We start from the raw sequence: 21,597 nt of genomic DNA, 5'->3' as shown, positions 1-21,597 counted from the left end.
TGGGGTGCTGCCCTGTTGGGGGGGTTTGCCCTGTGTGTGGGGGCAGGGTGGGTCTGGGTGCCCGGAGAGCCTGGGCTGCTGGCAAAAGGGAAATGCCCGTGTTTGCACTGGGGTGTGGGGGTGGGCCCTTCCCACAAAGCGCTTTGTTCTTGTGCTCAGAGCGTCTTCCTTAGACACCCGACAGTTAAGTGCAGAGAAAATCAGAAAGGAGATTTGACTCGTTCAATGGTGTTACGACAGAGGACAGGCCCAAAGCAGGGGGGTCACTGTGTCCCTGGTACAGTGGCTTGTGCGATTTTGGGCCTGGCCATCGGCTGGCCCTGGGGAACAGGGCTGCCTGGGTGGAATGTGAACCCAGGGAAACAGGTAAGGGGTCCCAGCAGTGCCGGCTGGGGAGCTGAGATCACCAGGCTGGTCGTGCCCACAGGACGGGGCGTCTCCCACACAGCGCCTCACCCAGGGGGGGTTCCTATGTTTATTCCACCATCGTTCCCCGAGGGTCACTGCAGGTGCCAGAGAGAAGAGGAAGCATCTGAATGGCTTATCTAGACCAGCCAGCTTGTCCTAGACAGTTGGCTCCGCCCTTGGGGTGGGAAGAGCCTAAGAGTGTTCTGAGCAGAAGCTAGCCTCTTCTCTTGCCTCTGCCTCCTGGATGTTTCCTCCACAGCCAACTGGGCCCAGACCAAGCCTGAAGGAGGCAGCCTGTGATGGGAGCCCACTCAGAAGACCCCCACCTGTGCTGGGCCTCCCAGCTCCTGGGGTTCAGCAGCCTCGTCCTCAGTGAGTGGCCCGGGCTCCCCGGGTGGGAGGCCGGTGTGCGGGGCAGGGAGGCGGGGGTCCGGTGTGTCTGATGTCTGTGGGGAACAGCCCGAAATACCAACTGTCAGGGAGCATGAGGGGGGCATCTGGCTCTGAGCCTGGACCCACCTGGCACAGGGGAGAGGCTGCCTCTGCAGCTGTGAGGGGAGCAGGGGGGCCGACCCAGGGTCCCCGTCGGAGCTGGTCCCACTTCTGGGACGAGAGGAGGGCACGGACACAAGGAACCAGGAAGGGAGGGCGGCCTCCGGAATTTGAGGGTGTCTGTGCCCACTTGCTGGAAGAGTGTGGATGGAACAGAGGGCGCTGATAATCAGGGCCCCGGGACAGGGTGAACGGGGTGACGGGAAGGGAAGTAGCAAAAGGGAACTGAAAGACTGTCCTGATGAAACCCAGATATTCCTGTTAGCACTTCCCCCGAGACCATCTGCCTTCGTGTAACAGATGAAATAAAAACAAAGGACAAGACCGAGGTCCCGAGAGCTGTGGATTCCTGGGAATTTCATTTCCTGCAATGTTTTGCTTGAGTGCCCTGGCCTGTTCGGGGAAGGGGGGTACCGGGGTTCTAGGAAATTCCCGACTCCGGGGCATCTGTAAACAGGGCGTTTCTCATTAGACATGAGCTTGGCTTATAAGGCTTTGACATCCCTGTTATCCAAATAATTTTGTCAATAAAAAAACGTAGGCTTTCTCTTTCTTTCAATTTAATTGACTGGAGAAATATGTGAAATTACATAGAGTTTCTCCATAAACATCTGGATTGGAAAATTATGTAGGAAAGAAAGAAAGAAAAAAGGTAGAAAGAAGGAGGAAGGAGGAAGGAAGGAAGGGAGGAAATGGAAAATTTTAAGTTCACTGTTGAATGTTAAATTTTATCTTCTTTAAATAAAGCCTGGCTCTCTGGATCACAGCCAGCTGTGTCCCTGGCCGTCTGTCTTTCTGTCCTTCTGTCCTTCCTCTCTGGGATTAGTACCTTCTGCTGATCTGAGAGGTCTCACTGCCTTCCTCCCAGCTTGAGTCGGCTTCCGGCCTCCTGAAGCCCAGGCTCACCATCCAGCCTGGGGGGCAGGCCCTCCCCTGCAGCCTGAGGGCTAAGCCTCCTCCCTCCCTGGTTCCCTCCTTCCCAGCAGGTGCCCGAGGTCTTGCCCTGCCACAGGCGGACAGGCACCTGGGTGCCCTTTGCCAGGAGAATAGCTGGGGCGTGAGAGCCCAGGACTGCTGGGAGCCGCTGAGAGTGAGCCCCTGCGCCGGGCAGGGGAGGGCAGGGGGAGAGGTGCAGGCAGCTCCCTGCAGGGGAAGCCCTGGGCTGGGGGAGAGCGAAGCCGGCTCCAGGTCTGTCCCTGCCTTTCATGACCCGGGGTAAGTTCACCCCTGACGGAGCCCCTTCCTCTGAGAAAGGTCCCCTCAAGACCCTCCCCCCTATGACATCCTGAGCCTGGGTGCCCCCATCTGGACAGGACTCTCCTTTGGCTTCTCCAAGGCCTGTGCTCTCTGTCTCCATCCTGTCCTAGTCCTGGGTGCTGACAGGTTCGGACAGCTGAGGACCCTTCAAAACCAGGAGCCTAGGCTTTCCGCCGTCAGTGGCTCAGCCCCCCAGGCCGGAAGGATAATGTCTCTTTGAAGCTCCGCTCACAATCCTTGACCCTCTGCTGTCTCCGTCTCCACTCCTGAGCAGGGTCTTCTAGACCATGTGTGAAGGCCAGCAGCCCCTTCCCTGGTGTTTGCAAACTCTGTGTGCACGGCAGGCTCAGGACACGAGCCACAGCGGTGAACCGACAAAAGCCGCTAACCCACAGCCCGGCTAGAGCCGTGCAGGCCCGCCTGTGGTCAGCACAAAATGCCACCTCCCTTCTCTCCACTTCCCTGGTGCTGAGCCCCTCTCACCAACGCTGGGGGCACCGAGACAGTCATTGTTGGCTCAGAATTGCTGGCGAACAGCCCTCGGGGAGGTACCACGGTGGAGGCCGAATCGCAGTCCCTCCGGGAGCCCAGGGCACCGTCCCCACCCCCACCCCGGTTGCAACAAGGGCTGTTTCTCCGAAATTCATGGAAGTTGCAGCCAACTTTGCCTATTTGCACATCAGCTCAGCCCTGACCGTTTGGCCGGGGAGCTGCCTTTGGGTCTCCCCGGACACTTCATTGGGTCCATTCATTCCTGAGGGAGCCAGCAGGGGCTCACAGCCCAGTCAGAGAAGGATTGGAAGGATCGAGGGCGCACGGGTCCCGGCCACCAGGAAACTCGAAGTGCAATTACCAACATATGCTGCGTTCGCTCGGGTTGATGGTGTTTGCGGCTGCCTGAACAAACATACACGCCCTGGGCGTCTGACTCCTGGAGGAGCCTGAGGGGGGGACCCACACCTACCTTCTGCTTCGACCAACTGCACCGTCCGTAGGCTAGCTGTGATGAACACACAATATGTTAGAGCCACGAGGAAGCCTGGTGGAGAGAAATGGGGAGATGCCCACACCATGTGGAGCCACAGTATCCGGCCCTCCCTCGTCTCTAGGACGCTGCCCCCCCTGCACAGGTGTGCTCAGTTTCCTTCTGCTGTGGACTTGACAGGGACCATGGAAACCAGCTGCCGTGGACACAGCCGGGAGCTTCATGGCTCTGAGCGGAAGGCCCGAGGGGACTTTGGCTCCCGTGGCCGCCTGTGGGCGGCACCATGGGTGTCTGTCTCCCGGGAGCCCGTCCCTGATCCCGGGAGGAGACCCCGAGAGGGCAGCTGGTGGGGAGCACAGGGCTCCAACCGGGACGTGGGAAGTTCGGGGCGGACCCCAGCTGTGCTTGCCAGGAGCAAGCATCCTCCTGATGGGAACAGCTCACACCTAAGGGAAAGCTCTCGCCTTCTGACACCCTGGCATCGGTTCCGTGAGGGGAGCGCGGTCATTGTCTCTGCGTCAGAGACTCAAGGAGAAGGCAGGGAGCTTACATGACTGCCCGAGGCCACAGGCTGCAGAGAGCGGAGGACTCCCGCCTCCCGGACCCTCCCCCGGTCCCCACCGCCCTGCTGCAAGGGACCTCCTGGTCTGAGACCCAAGCACGGTCCCTTCCGGTCACATTCACACACCAACACTGCAATCGCAAAAGTTCTAGGAGGCATCCAGACCGAGTTCAAAGCACACTTTTGCTAGGGGGGCCGATGTTTTTTGCAAGACGTAAAACCAATAAGCCTTACAAGTAACAGGTACATCCAGCTTCTTGAGGCTGAGAGCCGGGCCAGAGTCCACAGACAGAGGTGATGTGCACGTTGGAGAAGAGTTATGTTATGTGTGTTAGAAAACAGGCTGATTCTCTTACGACAGGTGCGGCGGCTTCTACAAACTAATGGGACACAACAAGCCAAGGGCACAAACAGATCCAAACCGCAATGGGACGCAGCAGCTGGCACGTGGGGACAGGGACCGGCCGTCCGGGCCGGGAAGCGTCAGGCGGGATGCAGCCGCCTGCTGTTGGAATGAGGGAGTTAGTGAGAACATCATTGCGTAGAAGGATCTGGAATCTTCTACAAGCACTACTGGCCTGAGCCCTTCTCTGGGTTCTCTGCTTCCTGGGAGAGCCAGGAACCATGTGAGCACAGCCAGGAGACAGGCCCCGCGTGAGGACAGCTCACGGACCTGGAGAGGGGTCTGGGGCCCTGGCAGGCAGCGGTCCCCCAGGCGGTCCTGCCCTGCTGCAGGGGACACATGGGTCTTCCTTTCAGGACAAGGTCGCTCTTTGCCCGTCCCCTTCTTTCCTATCCGGGTCTCCAGAAGGACCCAGGGTTTCAGGTCCCCTGGGCTGTGCCGCATGGGGCATTTTGGGGTCTGGAGGGGCGGCCCGGAGGCCCTTGCCTTCTGGTCACGGCTCTGCAAGAGGTGACTGAGGAAGGACATTGAGGGTGTGTCGGGGACCGGCTGGGGAAGCGTGGTCTTCGTGGCAGGCACAGCAGAGCTCACCTACCCATCATATCTTCTCCCACATTTTTTAGTTCTGGGTAGGTAGGCAGGGCCCTGCGACTAGGTGGCCAAACCCATGAGCAGAGATCACGCCGCATCTGGAGGGGAGAGAAACCCCCACGGGCGATTCCCCTGTGTGCCTTCCCTGCTGTGGCCCCGAGGGGTGCAGCCACCAGGGTGTGATGCCTCTACCTTGTGTGACAGGAGCCCCCTCAGTCTCAGAATCTCCCCTTGTCTCAGCCCCTGAGCGACTGGAGTGCACGTTCCCGTAGCACAGCCTCCCTGAGCCCGACCTTGGGCCACTCCGCTCCAGAGCAAGTCACAGGGCGCGGCCCCCAGTCCAGGGCCAGGGCTCCCACAGCGTGTGGGCAGCCACGGTGGAAGCTGCCTCCTAGGCTGGGCACTTGCCATCGGCCCAGATGTGCTCGGGGCTCTCGATCCGTGATGTCGTCACGTCCAGACTCTCAGAGTTAGTCGGCGAGGACACTGGGAGACAGCAGGTCAGGACCGGGTTCAAGGGGACGCCCCACGAAGACCAGGTCCTGATTCCAGCATGACTCCAAATTCTTGCTCTGTCCCGCCTCCCGGAGTCAAGGGAGTCTACTGGGCGGATTTCATGAGCGCCATGTGTTCTAGGGTTTTCTCCTTATTCTCAATGACAAAACACTCACCGTGTCTGTTTCCAATGCCCTAGGCGCCTTCAGCACTGTGGTCAACGGTTCTGGAACCCATGGATCTCAATTGGAGGATTCTGGAAACGTGGTTTCTGTGAAGGGAACTCAAGGAAGTTCTGTGTCGTTTCATGTGACCCTAAGTCCAGAATCACTTCCAGGACTCAAGCTGGAGAAGATTTCTTGGGGCATTAAATCTCAGCCACACGACACGGTCATCCTGCAGGTGTCTCCTGGGGAAGATGTTCCAACATGGGTCAACTTCCAGGACAAGCTCGAGAAGAGGGTCCATGTGCTCAACACCACGACCCTGAGGATTGACAACCTGACCCTTGAGGACAGTGGGCAGTACTCGGCTCGAGTCTCCTTAAGTGGAGGAAGAGAAATGTACCGGTATTTCCACCTCACTGTCTACGGTAGGTGGTGGCTCCTCCCCCAATACATACTTACCCACTTCTTTTGTCCCTGGGTGTGTCCCTGGCCCCCCTCGCAGGACCCCTTCCAGACCCCAGACCTGAGGCTCTGGCTTCTCCCTTGAAACTGGACGCAGTGTGTTCACCACAAGTCGAGGCAGAGCCGAGATCACGCCTGAGGCTTCACGCAATGGCTCTCATCCTCATAGCCACTCGCTGTGTATTTGGGTCAAGTCTGTCTTATCTGTAAAGTGGATTCACCATCCTTGGGGGGAGGATGCCAGGGCGACAGTGAGATTCCGCCCGAGAAAGCATGAAGCATGATGGTTCCCACTCACGTGACCCCGTGTCCTCTTGTCCCTCGGGCCCCAGAGCCCGTGCCCCGCCCCCAGATCCTGGGCGAGACTCCATCCGTCACACCAGACTGGTGCAATGTCACCCTGGAGTGCCATGCCCCGGGAACCAGAGAGGATGTGAATGTGTCCTGGGAGAGCAAGGTCCTCCCCAGGGAGCTGGAGCAGAGAGGGGTCCCAGGACCGGCCCCCAACCCCTGGACCCTGGCTCTGAAGCTGCCCCTGAGCCAGCCCAGCCCCAGCATCACCTGTGTGGTCAGCAACCCGGGGGACCGGAAAACTGCCACCCGGGACCTTGGGGAAGTCTGTGCCCACGGTGAGTGCATCCTGTCAGAGGGGAGGGGACTCCCGGAGCTCAGGTCCCCCTGGGTGAGGGTTCTGGGCTCTGTCCCCCATGTTTAGGTCACCTCCTGCCACCGTCACCCGTCCAGGAGGCTGGCAAGCACATCCCGCTTGCTTGTGCCTTTCGGTGTCTCTCTCCTGCTCCTCTGCACCCCTCACCCCTGCTGGTCCAGGCAGCCCCCTCGGGTACCTCACCCCTGCCTCATCCTTCAGTCCTTGTGTGTCCCGGGAGGTTTCCAGCAAGCGAGGGGGGAGGGTCAGTGGTCGGTGCCACCTGAGGGAGGCCGAGCCAGCCGCGGCCTGCAGGGCTCAGGCGTCGGGGCTCGTGTGCCCGTCTCCGGTCTCGGGGACACGCTTCCCGCCCACGTGCTCGTCTGGATTCCCGGATGTGTCCTGGGCTCCCCAGGTTTCAGCCTCTGGCCAGGCTGCTCCTTCTTCCCCGGACCTTCCAGTCCCACGTCCTCCCCTTCCCCACTTACTCCTTTCCAGGGACCCCCTTGCCTACAGCTGCCCCACCGTGTGTGACCCCTGCCGGCCCACAGGAGCCCACGCTGGGGTCCCGTCCAGCAGGCACTGACCTCGAGCAGGGCTCCTCACCTCGTTCGCTCAGGGCCCTGCAGGAGCCCCCCCTGAGCCGCCCTCACCCCTCGCCTCCTCTCGGGAGCACAGGGCCCCCCCCCCCCACCGAGAGCTGATGCTGTGGCCAAGGGCACCGGAGGGGGGGGCCGCGGCTGCTTCTGTTTGCCTTCCTGTCCCACCTCGGCCTCCCCACCTGACTTGCTCACCGTCAGCGTGTCCCCGAGTGAGCAGCGACCAGCTTCCCTGTGTGCCGCCTCGTCCCTCCACCGCATCGTCCCCCTGCTGCCTCAGCATCCCTGAGTCCCCAGGGAAGCTCGTCCCTCAGTGACCCCTACCCCTCTGGAGGAGCCTCCTGCCTCCCGCTCACCCTCCTCCTTCCGGCTCCTCCCTCAACTCAGTTCGGCCCTCCCCTCCTCCGGGAAGCCCTCCCTGGAGACCCGTGTCCCGGCTGTGAACCTCTAGTGCACCGCCATGGCCCTGGCTGGCTGCCTTCGGCCTTTTCCCAGCCCTCCCCCCCACGGCTGAGCCGCTGAAGCGCCTGGACCCTGTCCTGTCCCTCTCAGCACCCCGGCCCCAAGCAGGGGCCCGGCGCTGGTTGAGCGACAGGACCTGCCGTGTTGCCCCCTCTCCAGCCGAGACGGGGCCCCTTCACACGTCTCCACGACCTGGCAACGGGCATGTGACGTTGTCTCTTGTCTCATCCTTCTTCACTGTCTGTGTGGGAGGCAAACAGGTCCACATGGGCCGGACGGGTCTGCCCACCTGCCAGCTATCCTGGGGGCTCTTGTGGTCGTGCTGCTGATCCTCGGAGCTGGACTGTTCCTTCTGTGCTCACGTAGGAGGAAGCAGAGCTTGGAGCCTGGGAGAGGCAGGTGCACTTGTCCTTCCCGTGCCCGCGTACCTCCCCCCGCCCCCCGCTGACCCTCAGCTCCCTCCCCCTTGCGTCTTGCTGCTCAGGGATGTCCCTGCAGAAGGCTGGTGGGTGTGGGCGTGACCGAGGGGGGCATGGTGGGGGAGGGTACAGGTTTCCAAGGCTCAGATTCAAGCTCCATCCGTGGGACTCAGGTCCCGGATCCCAGGAAGAGCACAGGGACCATGATGATGGCGTCCAGTATGCAGAGCTGAGCCAGCAGACTTCCAGGGAGAGCAGGGACCAGGTAAGGCCGGGCGAGGCGGTCAGCCTGGGTTCTCCCATGTCCCTGTGCCTGGGTGTGAGTTTGTCAAACCCAGGGATCAGCAGGTTCTGGCTCGTTGCCTCTGTATCCCTCTCCAGACAGTGCAGAGTTAACACGGGGTCCGTGCAGTTCTGGGCGCTTTGGGGGGAGGTCACGTGAGTGGCATCGCATTTGTGTGGGTCCCTCTGGGGCCTCTCTGTCCCTCAGCTGTGGCAGGAACCCTCTGCGTTCCAGGGTTCGGGGGAACCACATCTCGAACAGGAGACACCGCTCACGACAGTCTACAGTGAGGTCCGCCACCCAGGCCAGGGCTTGAGGGTGATTTAACTGGAAGAAGCAGGAATCCAGCCTCCCCCCGACACCTCTGTAGTGCGCGTGATGCCTGCGGCCCTGGTCGTGCCCCCTCCCCCTCTGACTGCTCTCAGCAGGGACCGGATTCATCCACCCTCCGTGAATCTCTATGCGGACCCGTCGTGCACAAGTTGAGCAGAAGACACACATCGCGGCAGATCGAGGGGGACCTTCGTCGTTAATCGAGTCCAAAGCTGTGGTCCGGTTCCGCTCAGCCTCAGCCCCTTTGGCAACCGTCAACGGAGCCCACTGTCCCCACGTGTGTGCCCCGTCCGTCGTCCTGTCCGGACCCTCGGCCTCTGGGACCCATCGACATGAAGCCTCCACTTCCAGCCTCGACCAGTTCACCACCAGCCGGCTCAGTCTGTGCTTGAGAGCTGTGTAAAGAGAATACAAAGTCGCACTAGCCAGGGCTTGCTGAGTCCTGGCCCCGTGACGGGCACTGATCTCGTCACCCCCCTCGTTCATCACTCACTGGGCCCTCGAGACACTGTGTGAGCTGGGTGTCTTTGTGCCCACTTTGCAGACGAGGAGCAGCAGGCCAGAAAGGCTGAGTGTCAAGGCCGCACGGCTGGGGGAGCCCGAGCCGCACCGCAGCCAGTGCCTGGGTCCCAGCCGTCGTCCGCTTTCCCGCGTCCTGGGAAACCTCCTCCCTTCTGTGTGTTCGTGCTGACACCTGGCAGGGCTCCTGTTTCTCAGGAAAAAGCAGAAGTTGATGAGTGAGTTCTCGTTCTGCCAGTGAACTTTTCCCTGGCCGCTTACTGACCTCTGCCTCCCTCTCTCTCCTGTCCCCACAGGGGACACTGAGCTCCTCGTGTCTAAGAAGGACCTTTCCCTACACGTGAGGCCCCGTCTGAGGCACCCCTTCTCTGGTCCGTCCCCCTGACCCTGCTGGCTCCCTCCCTGCAGCCTGCACCCTGGCTGGTGCTCCGCCTCCTGAACGGCTGATCCCGCACCTGGGCCCCACCTCACGGGGACCCCTAGAGCCCCCAGGGGTGACCCCCACGCGTCAGCTGCCACCTCCACCCACAGCAGGTGCCCCTTCTCAGGAAATGGGCCCCACCCTGGACTCCTTCCTTCCTGCTCAGGGGCCCAGATCCGGTGCCTCTGAAGCCCCAGGCCTGTGCCAAGCGCCTCGGGTGCAACAAGTTTATTTTGTTGTCGCACTTGTAAGAGGAAAGCCGGAGACGCTGAAGCCGTAGCGGTTTCTGCCACTTACCCAAGAGGAAACAGGACCGGTCCCTGGGTTGGCACACGTGCTTTTCGGCTCTCCTTCCCGTCTGTTGGGGCTGTGGGTCCGGCTCCCCCTCTTCACCCCTGCGCTGTGTCCTCCCCGCCCTCTCTCCCTGCCCTCACAGCCCAGCTTCCCTTCTTGTAATCCAGGGGCCGGGCAAGACAGAGCAGGAGCTCGGCCCCCACAGGAGGGAAAGTGTTTTCAGGCCGTGAATGTGCGTGTTCCGTTCGGAGGAGAGGCTGGTCGCCTACCTGAGCCTCAGGTCACCTCTTGGACGCACAAACTCTCTCCTTCCATCTCTACCTCTTCCCCCCCATGCATACAGAGTGGCCTGCTATTTGCCGGAATTAGTAATCCAAGCAGGACTTGGGTCTCAAGTGTCCCTGCCTGTCCGTCTCCCCAGCTCAGCCTCAGGCTCCACCGGAAGCAGGTGGATCCCCCGAGATCAGAGGAAAGCAGACGAGCTAATCGCCCCTAAAACCTCAGCTTCTGCAAGGGAGCATGCACACACCAGCCTCCAGCCAAGCAGCTGCGTGTGCCTCAGAACTAAGGCTTCCAGAAACATCCAGATTGCAACTGAAAGGACGATTCTCAGTATCTGAGAACGGTATCCGCATCCGGAGAGGGGGCAGAGCCGGGCTGTGTCTGAACCTTGCAGTAAATGTTGTGAAACAAGCCTCTTCCCCCCGCCCCCCGCCCCGGGGTCCTGAAACCTCACCCCTGCTGGTGGGCAGGGAGCAGGTGAAGGCATCTCCTGGACGCTGGGCTGGATGAACTATAGCAGGCGGTTGGTATGATTAACCTCACTGCACACGCTCAGTGAGAGAAGAGCCCCGACCTGAAGTCTGAAATGATTCTTATTTTCAGTGTAGACCAGACAGGCAGGGGCATGAGGTACACAGGACCAGGGTACCACCCCAATCGTGATGGGGTTCCCTGGCACCGGGGACCACCCCCCCTTAATCCCCTTGTGCGCGACCACATGGCCCCACCTGCCCCCGCACACCTGCTCAGGGCCTCTGTGACCGCCCCCGGCCTGGAGCACAAACTGTTCCATGTCTGTTCCATCCGGCTGGTACAGTGGCCCGTCAGTCCCCTCCCCGTTGGCCTCTATCCTGCCCTCTTGGCAAACTCGCTCACTAGTCTGGGGAATTTTCTGTAGATTCCTGGGATTTTCTACGTAGACAAACATAAGTAATGTGTGTGATCAAGACAGCTTTTCTTTTCCCCTTTCCAGTCTATATCTCACTTTATGTCTTTCTCTTGCCTTAGTGCATCTGATGAGACTTTCCCTAGATGCTGCAGAGGAGCGGTGACCACAAGCACCGTTGGCTCGTTGCCAACATTAAGGGACAGCATCCAGTTTTCCGCCTTCAACAGTGATGTTCGCTGTCGGCTTTTCTGTCAATATGTTTGATTACATGACTCGGTTTCATTTTCTCCACCTTCGTTTTCCTTATTTCCTCTCTTCCACTTGCTTTGCATTTGTTTCGCTCTTATTTGTATAGATTTGTAAGATAAATGCTTAAATTATAAATTTGGAGCATTTCTCCTTTGGTAAACTGTGCTTTGAGTCATGTCCATTTCCTTATAAGCACCTCGTTCGCGTCTTTTCCCACGTTTCGATGTCTTGTATGTTCATTTGCGCTCCCTTCAAATGTTGAGATATTTCCCTTCAGGCGCCCTCTTTGACATTGGGCTATGGAGACTTGTCTCGTTTCCTCCGTAAGTGTTTGGAAATTTCCCGTCATCTTTCTGCTATTAAATTCTACCCGAGGTCTGTCCCAGTCCGAGAAAACACATTATTTCAGGACGCGAGAAATCGTTGACGTTTGTGTTCTGGGCCAGGATGGGACACTGTCTTGGGGGCTGAGAGGGCTCTGCGGGCTGCTGGTGGGGCCGAGCGTTCCTCAGACATCAGCCGGCTCAGGCTGGTTCGTGGTCGTGTTTAGCGTCGCGTGTCCTTGCTGACCGTCCGCCTCTGGCCGCGCTGCCGGGACCGGAGTGCCGGGCCCTCTGGCTGCGACGCTGGACGCACCTGTTCCTCCTTTCAGTTCTGCCATTTTGCCACGTGTATTTGGTGCCACGGCACCACGTGCCGTCTTCAGGTGGGCACACGTCGGGGGTTCTCGTCACGTCTCGCCGAACTGACCTCCCGTCATTGTCCGCTATTCTCCTTTGCCCCTGGTAACTTCCCGGGCTCTGAAGTCTACTTTCTCTGGTATCATTTAGCCCTTCTACGTTTCTCTGGATTCGTGTTTGTGCGATCTGGTGGTTCCTTTTATATGTCACCCGGCTGGGCCACAGTGCCGAGAATTGCGGTCAAGTATCATTCTCGATGTTTCCGCGAGGACGTGTGGGATGAGATAAACTGAAAAGGATAAACTCTGGGTAAAGCAGGCTGCCCTCCACAATGTGGGTGAGCCGCTTCTCATCGGGTGAAGGGCTGGAAGCTGCCAAGTCTGACCTCCCCCGAGGAGGACAGATTTCTGCAGCAGACGGTCAGGGGACGAGACCTCCGGCACTGGCTCTTCCCTGTGTGTCCAGGCTGATGACATTTGGCCTGAACCTCAACAGCAGACCTTCCCTTGTCTCAGCCTGGCTCCCCCAGGCCCGCCAGCCTCTCCGAGAATGTGAGCCAAACCTGTACAATGAATCTCTCTAGACTTGCAAGCATCCCTTTAACTCTGCTTCCCTGGAGAACCCGGAGTGACACCACGGCATGTGTGTTCCTATCCTTTGACTGTGAACCCAGCTCTGTCGAGCCAGACGGGAAGTGTGGTCGCAGAGGGAGCTGACCCCCAGCCGTGTGTGCAGCTGCCCGTCTGCCCCCGGCCGAGGCGCCCCCTGGCCATCCCCTGCCTGTCCTGCTCCTACCCCGTCCCGGCGCCCACACTGAAGGCCCCACACAAACCTCTCTCCCCGCTGCGCACTCGGGCCTTTGGTTCTCCCGGCGGCTGATTTTCCTGAGATCCTCTCCCTCGCCCTCTTTTCTCCCTGCTTTTCTCCCACTCTGACTGACCGTCCCAGCGAGAGTCACGGTTCCCTTGTCCCAGGCGTCCACCCAGCCTGAGGGGACTCCCGGGGGACCTTCTGTCCCGGCGGGACCTCGGCCGCTGCGTGAAAACCGTGCCCCGGAACTGGAGGAAGAGGGCGGAGGGGCGAGGGGAGGGAGCCTCGAGGTCACGAGGGGACGGTCCCGCCCTGCCTGCTCCTGCTCAGCTGTGGGACAAGGAGAACGGAGGCGGTGGGGTTGCTGCTGCTCGCGGGAGAGGATGTTCCTGTGCCGAGTGTTTTAGAAAACGCTGCTGACAACGGCCAAAGGGGCGGCAGGAGAGGGGGAGGCAGACGAACAGGAACGAACGTGGAGCCGGGAGCCGGGGTCCGGCTCTATCCGCCCGCCTGAAGCCACAGGCCGCCGAGGAAGGCTGGAGGACACTAGAGGTGCAGAGGCCCTGAGAGGGCGTTGGACACGTGGCCTCCGGGGGGCCACCGTCTTACAGGGCTGCAGGACGGGAAGCGAGTGGCTCCATGATGCAGGAGGCGAAATCTGGGTGGATGAGCCCTGGGATGCTCAGTTGACCTCCTTCCCTCCTCCCGCGTCCCCGTCCAGGGTGGAGGGGACAGGGCCCCGGTCCTGGCCGGGGCCGCCCAGTGCCAGGGTCCTGGCGCCTCGACTCCCTCTGCCCTCTCCCCCCCTTCCCACCTTCCACATGGGCAGGCTTTAATGGGAGAGACCGGATGGTGGGTCCTGCTCAACTCTCCCCCGGGAGCGTCTCTACGAGACTAAAGTTCCTGCCTCCCTTACTTCTTCTGCAAACAGCGACCAGATCGAGCTTGGGTGCGGATCTCTCTCCTGGGTTTGCTTCCCTTCCACACCCGGTCCCCGCGCGGCTCGCAAATGCTGCTTGTGCGCGGGGACGTCCTTAGCTTCCGCGTCGTTTGTCCCCCCCTGCACCGTAGGCGATCGGAGGGCAGAAGCCTCCCCTCGCCCTCCGCCACATCCCCCGTCCCTCCCACAGAGAAGCAGTTGAGTACCTGCGGCTGGAAGGTGGCGAACATTTGCCCCGAGAGAATCCGTCCCTCGTCTGGGCTTGTCCGGGAGCCCCCCAGCCCCCACGTCAGCTCGCCCGAAGCTGAGTGTCGTTGTCCCTGCGGACAAGCTACTCAGAGCTGCCCGCTCGGCTCTGCAAAGGGCACCCGCCGGGGTCTCCTAGGAGCAGACCTGCTCGGGGTGCCTCCGGCCGTGGGGACGCGGCTTCTGCGGCTGGGGCCAAGTCTCAGTCCGTCTCCCGTCATGCGGACCCACCACGGGCATCCGGCCTGTGACGTAGCGGCTACCCTGGAGCCCTGGGCCACAGCAAAGCACCAGGACGTGGACCGTAAGTCTCCTGAAAACCGAGGTTCCTCACATTCCGTTACAGGTTCTAGGGGTCCAGTCACTTAGGGAACATCAGCACATCCCTCCAGGTGAAAGCAAACTGTGTCACTTTTTGCCCCTTCATAGGGAAGGAGACACCAGGCTTTCCAAGGGTTTGTGACTCTGACGAGCGTGTCACAACGGGTGTGCAACATCACCCCCACTTGGAAGACAAGAGAAGGTTTTCCGGCTGGGGCTACAATGTATGTGGCCCTGCCATCGGCCCTGTGGTGTTGGGGCCACGGGGCTTTGACGTGATCTTGAGACCCGACCCTTCTTGACAGAAGAAAACTCAGAGGTTCCTCTGGGGTGAAGAGAACCGCTATTTCCGTGGAAAGCACCTCTCCTCCCACGGAGAGGGTATCGGACTCGAGTAGGCACTTAGCGCCAGACCATGGGCCACACCAAATGACCACGTAACCCGATGACGGCCCTCAGCCGCGTGTCTTCTGAGCCATGAGACCACAGCAGCGGGCGCGTCTGGTCACATCGCGAGTGGAGCTTGCACACGAGAGCAGGCTCCAGCAGGACCCTTGCAGCCCCATGCGCCTGCCCTGCTGCTCCGACCGGGTCTGTTGGTGGAGCCAGGGCAGGGGACAAACGCAGACCCACGCGGCCTGTGCCCCCACGTGGTTAAACGCTCAACACAGCAAGCTCCACTCTGCCGTGAAGTCCGGTCCTCTGAGCACACTTGGACCGCTGCCTTGCACCAAGTCACTTGTGAAGCTGTCAGCCGGGCACTTGCGTGGACCCCTCGGAGCCACGACTCCTTCCGAAATCAGAGACATCCCTGGGAGGGGAAGGAGGCCTGTGGCCAGCCCTGGGCTGCTGGGGGCCTCCCACCTGCTTCCCCTGATGCAACAGAGTCTCCTGAAGACTGACGGCCACTGGGGGGAGCCGCCCCGGGCCAGGGGACACCTGGTCCCGTGAGCAGCAGACGCGGGGCCGTGCCAACGACCGAAGGCACGCCGCAGTGGGGTTCGGAGGAGAGCGGGGCGGGTTAGACAAAGACTGCAAGGTCCGTATGAGAGACCGTGTCTCTGCTAATTTTTTTTTTTAAGTTTATTTATTTCTTTAGAGAGATTGAGAGCGTGAGCGGGAAAGGGGCAGAGAAAGAATCCCAAGCAAGCCCTGTGCTGTCTGCACTGAGCCGGACGCAAGGCTCGAACCCACGAACAGTGAGACCGGGCCCTGAGCTGAAATCAAGAGTCGGGCACTTAGCCGACCGAGCCACCCAGGCACCCCCATGTCTGGGTTGCAAGTTGTTAGGTTTCTTTTAAAATTTTTTTTTTAACGTTTATTTATTTTTGAGAAAGAGAGAGACAGAGCATGAACGGGGGAGGGTCAGAGAGAGAGGGAGACACAGAATCTGAAACCGGCTCCAGGCTCCGAGCTGTCAGTACAGAGCCCGACGTGGGGCTCGAACCCACGAACCGCGAGATCATGACCTGAGCGGAAGTCGGCCGCTTAACCGACTGAGCCACCCAGGCGCCACAAAAGTTGTTAGGTTTCTGACCACACATCAACCACGGGGCAGGAGAAGCCTCCACACATGCAGAGGTCAGAGGGATTTGCTTACTGGAGACTGACAAAAAGTCACGCAGCTTTGTGTAAGAATCTGCAAGGGAGTCTGACGGAGGAGTCCCGGACCTCACCAGACGGGCCTCCAAATTACTGTTCTCGGGGCAGCTGTTTGAGGAGGAAGAAAGGTTGGTGGTAATTCGTCGATGGCTGGGTTGGGTGGGGACATCGGTGGGGTTCAGGGACCGGGGCAGGGCGGGGAGGGGGGCACCGCGGGTACGTGGAGCCCCCAAAGTTACATTTGTGCGGAGCAGCCCTCTGAGGGAAGGACGGACAGCGTCCACCTCCGGGCCCGGAAGGGGCCTCAGACCCACTGTGTAAGGGGCGCCGTCCCATACAATGGCCACTCACTCATCTCCGTGCACACGGGCTGGGGCAGGGAGCTGTCACGGGACGGAGCACTGCTCTCAGCGCCTGGGAGTCGTGGGGTATGTGGAGTAGATTCTGACAACCCGAGCCCTGCCTGCAGGCCAGGAAGGCGGAAAGTCCCTAACGGCTTGTTTTAAGTCAAGGCAAAAGAGGGTGTTATTAACACCGACACCGGAAGCAGACCCCACCTGGGAGTCCAGGAATCCAAGCCAGGAAACGGGGTGTCTGAGTGAGGGGTAGTTTCAGACCGACCGGTAAAAGACCGTAGTCGATAAACTCTTCTCCCCCTGAAAGGGGAAGAGCATCTACCGAAGGGCCCCCTCTGCCGGTGCACAGGCTGTGATCCCAGGGGTGGCCCTGACCTTCCGCAGGCAGGCCGTGTGAGCGACCAGCGCTAAGGGTTGGATCAAACGACAGTTGCACACGTCACAGCTTGAACCCCCAGCCCCTCCTGTGGGTACGGGGAGACCCCGCCGGGCTGGGTTGGACAGATAAAGCCGTATTTGACAAGCCGGCGCCCCTCAGGGCCAGAGCCATAAGGGACCACAAAGTTACAGGACCGTGGCAGGTGCCCAGAGAAGAGTTCTGCACCGCCCTTGGAGAGAGGACAGAGTGCGAGATCCCACAGGACAGGGCAGCCCCGTGTCACAGGCGAACATGGTGGTCGGTCGTCCCCTCTCCCCCCTCGGGAGACGGAATGTGCAAGGACCTATAGGACTCCTCCACGATGACGTGATGGGACGGAGAGAATGGCGTCCACCAGGACTGCAGAGGCTGAAGAAGGCTGACCGGCCGGAGGAGGAGACAAGCAGTCAGAGTGCGGAGGCTGGACCGCCCGTGAAGAGGGCCACTTGTCGGGCGGGGTCGCCCTGGCACCGAGGCGGTCAGGCACGCGGGCAGCCCCCCTCCCCCCCTTGCCCTGCCGCGGCCTCCAGATGCCGCTGGGGTCACCGCACCAGCCGGTGGATTAGCCCAGGCGAGCACTTCTGCGGGGTGCACACAGGGCACCCGTGCAACGCGCGTACCTGGGGTCCGCAGCGGAGAAGCCACGGGCAGGACAGCGAGGCTGCAGACCTCAAACATTACCGGTCTGACGGCCTGTGGTCGTCGCGGGCTGTGAAAGAGGGATTCAGGCCAAGTTCAATCAAGTTCACGTCTGCGTTACATTGAAGATAACGTTCCAAGAGGCGCTGGAGGAGATAAACTCCCGACATTGGTTTTTCAGTGACACACGTGTCATTCATCGGGGTGCGAGGGCTTTTATGTTGGAGAGGAGCTCTAAAGGCGCCTGCTTACCATCCCCCCCCCCCCCCCCGCAGGCTGGATGACCCTGCAGCAGCGAGGATCAGCCAAGCCTTCAGCGGGGACTGAGCTGACGTCCTCCCTCCTCCCTCCATGGCCGCTCCTCCCCGCTGGGGACATGACCCCAGACAGACCGGCTCCTCAGGAACCACATATGGGAATGGAATCAAATTTCCCAGAACCTCGTAAACAACCACTTCTCTGTCTGTCCTCACCCAGAGTTCGTGACTCCGCCCAGCAAGCATCTCCCTTGGTCTTTTCTCCTTAGTTTGAATTTGACTCTGTCCAGAAGAATCTCGGTTTCTCCCTCAGAGGCTTTGTCACAGAACCTGTCCGCCTTGCCTCAGTCCACTTGTCATACGTCCCCAGGCCTGAACACCCTCTACAAGTCAAGTCTTGTGTGGCCAGTTGGGATGGGGGGCGAGGGGGGGGTATGGATGGTGGAGAAGAGAGGAGGCTTTTCCCTGCACAAATTCCTTTTGGCCAGAGACAGCAAGCTGACTTCCAAAAACATGCTCAAATGCACGGATCATCACCGAAATAAGAAATGAAAGAGGGGGGCCCCTGGGGGGCTCAGTCGGTTGAGCGTCCGACTGCTGATTCCGGGCTTGGGTCATGATCTCACGGTTCGTGAGTTCAAACCCCGAGCCGGGCTCTGTGCTGATAGTGTGGAGCCTTCCTGGGATTGTCTCTCTCTCTCTCTCTCTCTCTCTCCCTATCCCCCACTCATGTGCATGCTCTCTCTCTCTCAAAATAAATAAATAATTAAAAAAAAAAAGAAGTGGAAGAGAACACCACTTCCATATATCAAATTGACAGTCAGGATAATCATGTTCAGCGTTGACAAGGCTGTGGAAAAAAAGGGAACTCACATACACCGTTGGAAACTGACACTTCCCAGACCTTTGTACGACAAGGGAGGGCTGATGAAGTGCAGGAATTCCGTGGGGGGAGCTCGAGGAAAAGCCCTCTCCCCCTCCCCCTCTTTTCTTCTCTGTGGCGTCTGGAACTTGCAACAAGATGGCTAGAGTTACAGCAGCCATTTTGCGACCTTGAGAACAGAAGCCACATACCGAGGAACAGAAAAATACAAGTAGCCTGGGACCTCGATGCTTCGCAGAGTCACCACTCCTGCCCTGACCTGCTTGCCTACAGGCTTTTTTCTGAACACCAGAGAAAAACAACCCCGTCATTTGTTTAGGTCACCACGATTAGATCTCTCTCACGGCAGCCCACGAGAGTACAGTAGAGAGAGTCCAGAGTACAGAGAGTACAGTAGGCCCCCTTGTTCGTGGTTTCACTCTCTGCCGTCATCCCAGTCGGGAGGCAGATGACTCTCCCTGTGACAGCCGTAGCCTAATGCCATATCACAACGCCTGCGTCCTTCGCCTCCCTTCCCCTCGTCACATGGGCATTTTATCATCTGACACCATCCTCGGAAGGAGGAGAGTGAGTGCAGGACAGTGAGATATTTTGAGAGCGAAAGCACATACACGTAGCTTTTATGATAGTACAAGGTTATGATTGTCCTGTTTTCGTTGGTTAGTATCGTTAATCTCTGTGCCTGACTTGGAAATCAACCTTCATCACAGGTGCGTGTGCACAGGAGCGAATACAGTCTCCATGGGGTTTGGGACTCTGTAGCTCAGGCATCACCGGGGATCTCGGGACGCATCTCCCGTGGGTGAGGGGGCACTACTATATCTCTAAAGGACACAGATATTGGTTGTAACATCGCTTTAGAATAACGTTAGCAGCCTAAACACCCCCAGCTCCCACTTTCCTGAGGCTTTCCACGTCCGACCCCCAGCTCAGCACGCCAGATCCTGACCCTCAACCTCTGTCTCGTAGCGAAACTTGAGCATGGGTCTAGTTCAGCATGTGCCTCCCCAGCTGCTAGGGAACCAGACATGTGATTCTAATATTTCTAAATTTCTGGAAAGGAAGATACGAAGTACACAAGACTCAAGAAGTATAAACTGTGTAAAACCCCAAGTTACATCAGCAAAAACTGAGAAGTAGGAGAAGGAAAACGGGATTCGTTCTCACGAAACCCAGGAACAGAAATAGAGGCCCGTTCATAGTGTCGATAACGAGAGACAGAGTAGATTTAAATTCCTTATTTATTATTTACAGGACACCCCTAGTAAAATTAAAATTAAACTAGGAAGGGCGCCCAGAGCATCAGTCAGTTAAGCATCAGACCCTTGATTTCTGATCAGGTCATGATCTCGAGGTCGGTGAGATCGAGCCCCACGTCGAGCTCTGCGCTGACGGCACAGAACCTGCTGAGGACTCTCTCTCTCTACCCCTCCCCTTCTTGCTCTCTCTCTCTCTCTCAACGTAAATAAAACAAACTTTTAAAAAATTGAAAATGGGATGTTAACCTTCCAAATCTTTAGGAGGTAGAGGGGCAAAGAAATAAAGTCTATGTTAGTGGTTCATCAATTTTATGGCAAGATTGCAAAACGTATGTTAAAAGATTTTAAGCAGACAATCTCACGATATATTTGTCAATTTGGGAATTGCACATTTTAAAGCATACACCAAAAATTACAACCTAGAAAATATAAGATATCCATACCCAGGAAACAAACAATATGTTAAGATCTTACAGTTTGTGATGGCTTCGTACAACATTAGCTAATCCCTCAAGGCTCAGAATGGGTTTAGAAGAGACGTATGACGGGAGTAGGGGCACAGCCAGACTTCCGTCTTCTTGAATACTGTGCAAGTTTGGATTTTTGAATTCAAGGATTCGGGCCAGGGGAAGGTAGGGAAGCTTAGACTGTTTACATTCCTCGTCTATTTTAAGGCAACGTCACACCAAACAGCCGGGTCTATTAGAAATACATTTGGGGGCTAGTCAGAGAGATCTCATCCTGGAGATCTAAACAAGTCTGAATCTGTGATGAGCGCCTTGTCCGATTCAGTTGGTGGTCTGTTTTGCATCATAGTGTGCAGACGGAGAGCTCATGCCAGGCGTGGGACAAGCCAGCTTTGGTTTTTCTTCTTCTTCACTTAAGTGTGCTGTCTTCAAGCCATGAATCCTGGGAGGGGATCTTTTTCGGCAACGCCACCTTTTTGTGCTGGTTCAGTCAGTGATATCCGTGCCCCCCAGACAGCAAGAATCTGGAGTCCAGCCAGTGGGTGGGAGGGCTCCTCCCGGGGCTGTTTGCTGTCACTGGGTAACAGACAGATCAGGCCAGGGTGCCGGTGAAATTCTATTACATGCTCGAAGTGGGGTTTTTTCCCCTGATCAAAATGAAAGTATAAATAGACATTCTTGTATTTTCTTTGCATCCCTCACTGGATCATCTCGTATAACACACTTTGGAGACCAGTACTTTATCTAAAAGGCTAGCTTTTTTGTTTTCATTTTATTTTAAAATGTACAGGAAAACATACCCAGAGGAACTGTATGTGAATGCCTGCGACTAAATAATGGGCAGAGGCCCTGAGGAGAACTGTTCTGAGGGGACATCCAGACAGCCCAGCTCAACATGCATTTCCTCAGGGAAACGCAAATCAAAACCACGAAATCACCTCCCACCCGGTAGCGTAGCTGGAATCAAAGACACAAGGGGCAACGACCAAAGACCCAAGGGGAAAAGAGCAAAGACACAAGGGGCAAGGAGCAAAGACACAAGGGGCAACGAGCAAAGACACAAGGGGCAACGAGCAAAGACACAAGAGGCAAAGAGCAAAGACACAAGGGGCAATGAGCAAAGACACAAGGGGCAACGAGCAAAGACACAAGAGGCAAAGAGCAAAGACACAAGGGGCAATGAGCAAAGACACAAGGGGCGACGAGCAAAGACCCAAGGGGCAATGAGCAAAGACCCAAGGATCAATGAGCAATGACCCAAGAGGCAAAGAGCAAAGACACAAGGGGCAACGAGCAAAGACACAAAGGGCAACGAGCAAAGACCCAAGGATCAACGAGCAAAGACCCAAGAGGCAAAGAGCAAAGACACAAGGGGCAACGAGCAAAGACACAAGGGGCAACGAGCAAAGACCCAAGGATCAACAAGCAAAGACCCAAGAGG

General features: G+C 58.2%; 1 protein-coding gene across 7 annotated transcripts; it reads left to right on the top strand.

Moving 5' to 3' along the window:
* The first annotated feature begins 325 nt into the window (after positions 1-325).
* LOC123585926 (SLAM family member 9-like) lies at positions 326-11,663 on the top strand. Of its 7 annotated transcripts, XR_006706488.1 has the most exons (7): positions 332-780; positions 5,453-5,845; positions 6,215-6,511; positions 7,850-7,984; positions 8,182-8,273; positions 8,526-9,361; positions 10,280-11,663. XR_006706488.1 is itself a non-coding variant. In XM_045454662.1 (6 exons), exons 1-6 carry the CDS (start codon positions 708-710, stop codon positions 8,616-8,618), a joined length of 1,083 nt encoding a protein of 360 aa, XP_045310618.1. In that variant the 5' UTR covers positions 332-707; the 3' UTR covers positions 8,619-11,663. The 7 variants fall into 7 exon arrangements, 4 of the variants coding, with proteins under 4 accessions (XP_045310622.1, XP_045310620.1, XP_045310618.1 ...); XR_006706489.1 differs by lacking the exon at positions 10,280-11,663 and having other exon boundaries at positions 329-780; positions 7,850-7,990; positions 8,190-8,273; positions 8,526-8,550; XM_045454662.1 differs by having other exon boundaries at positions 8,526-11,663.
* Positions 11,664-21,597: the final 9,934 nt, after the last annotated feature.

Source organism: Leopardus geoffroyi, chromosome C3 (assembly GCF_018350155.1).
Source record: "Leopardus geoffroyi isolate Oge1 chromosome C3, O.geoffroyi_Oge1_pat1.0, whole genome shotgun sequence".
Lineage (NCBI taxonomy): Eukaryota > Metazoa > Chordata > Mammalia > Carnivora > Felidae > Leopardus > Leopardus geoffroyi.
The sequence above is the reverse complement of the archived record's forward strand: the minus strand, read 5'-3'. Positions and strand labels throughout refer to the sequence as shown.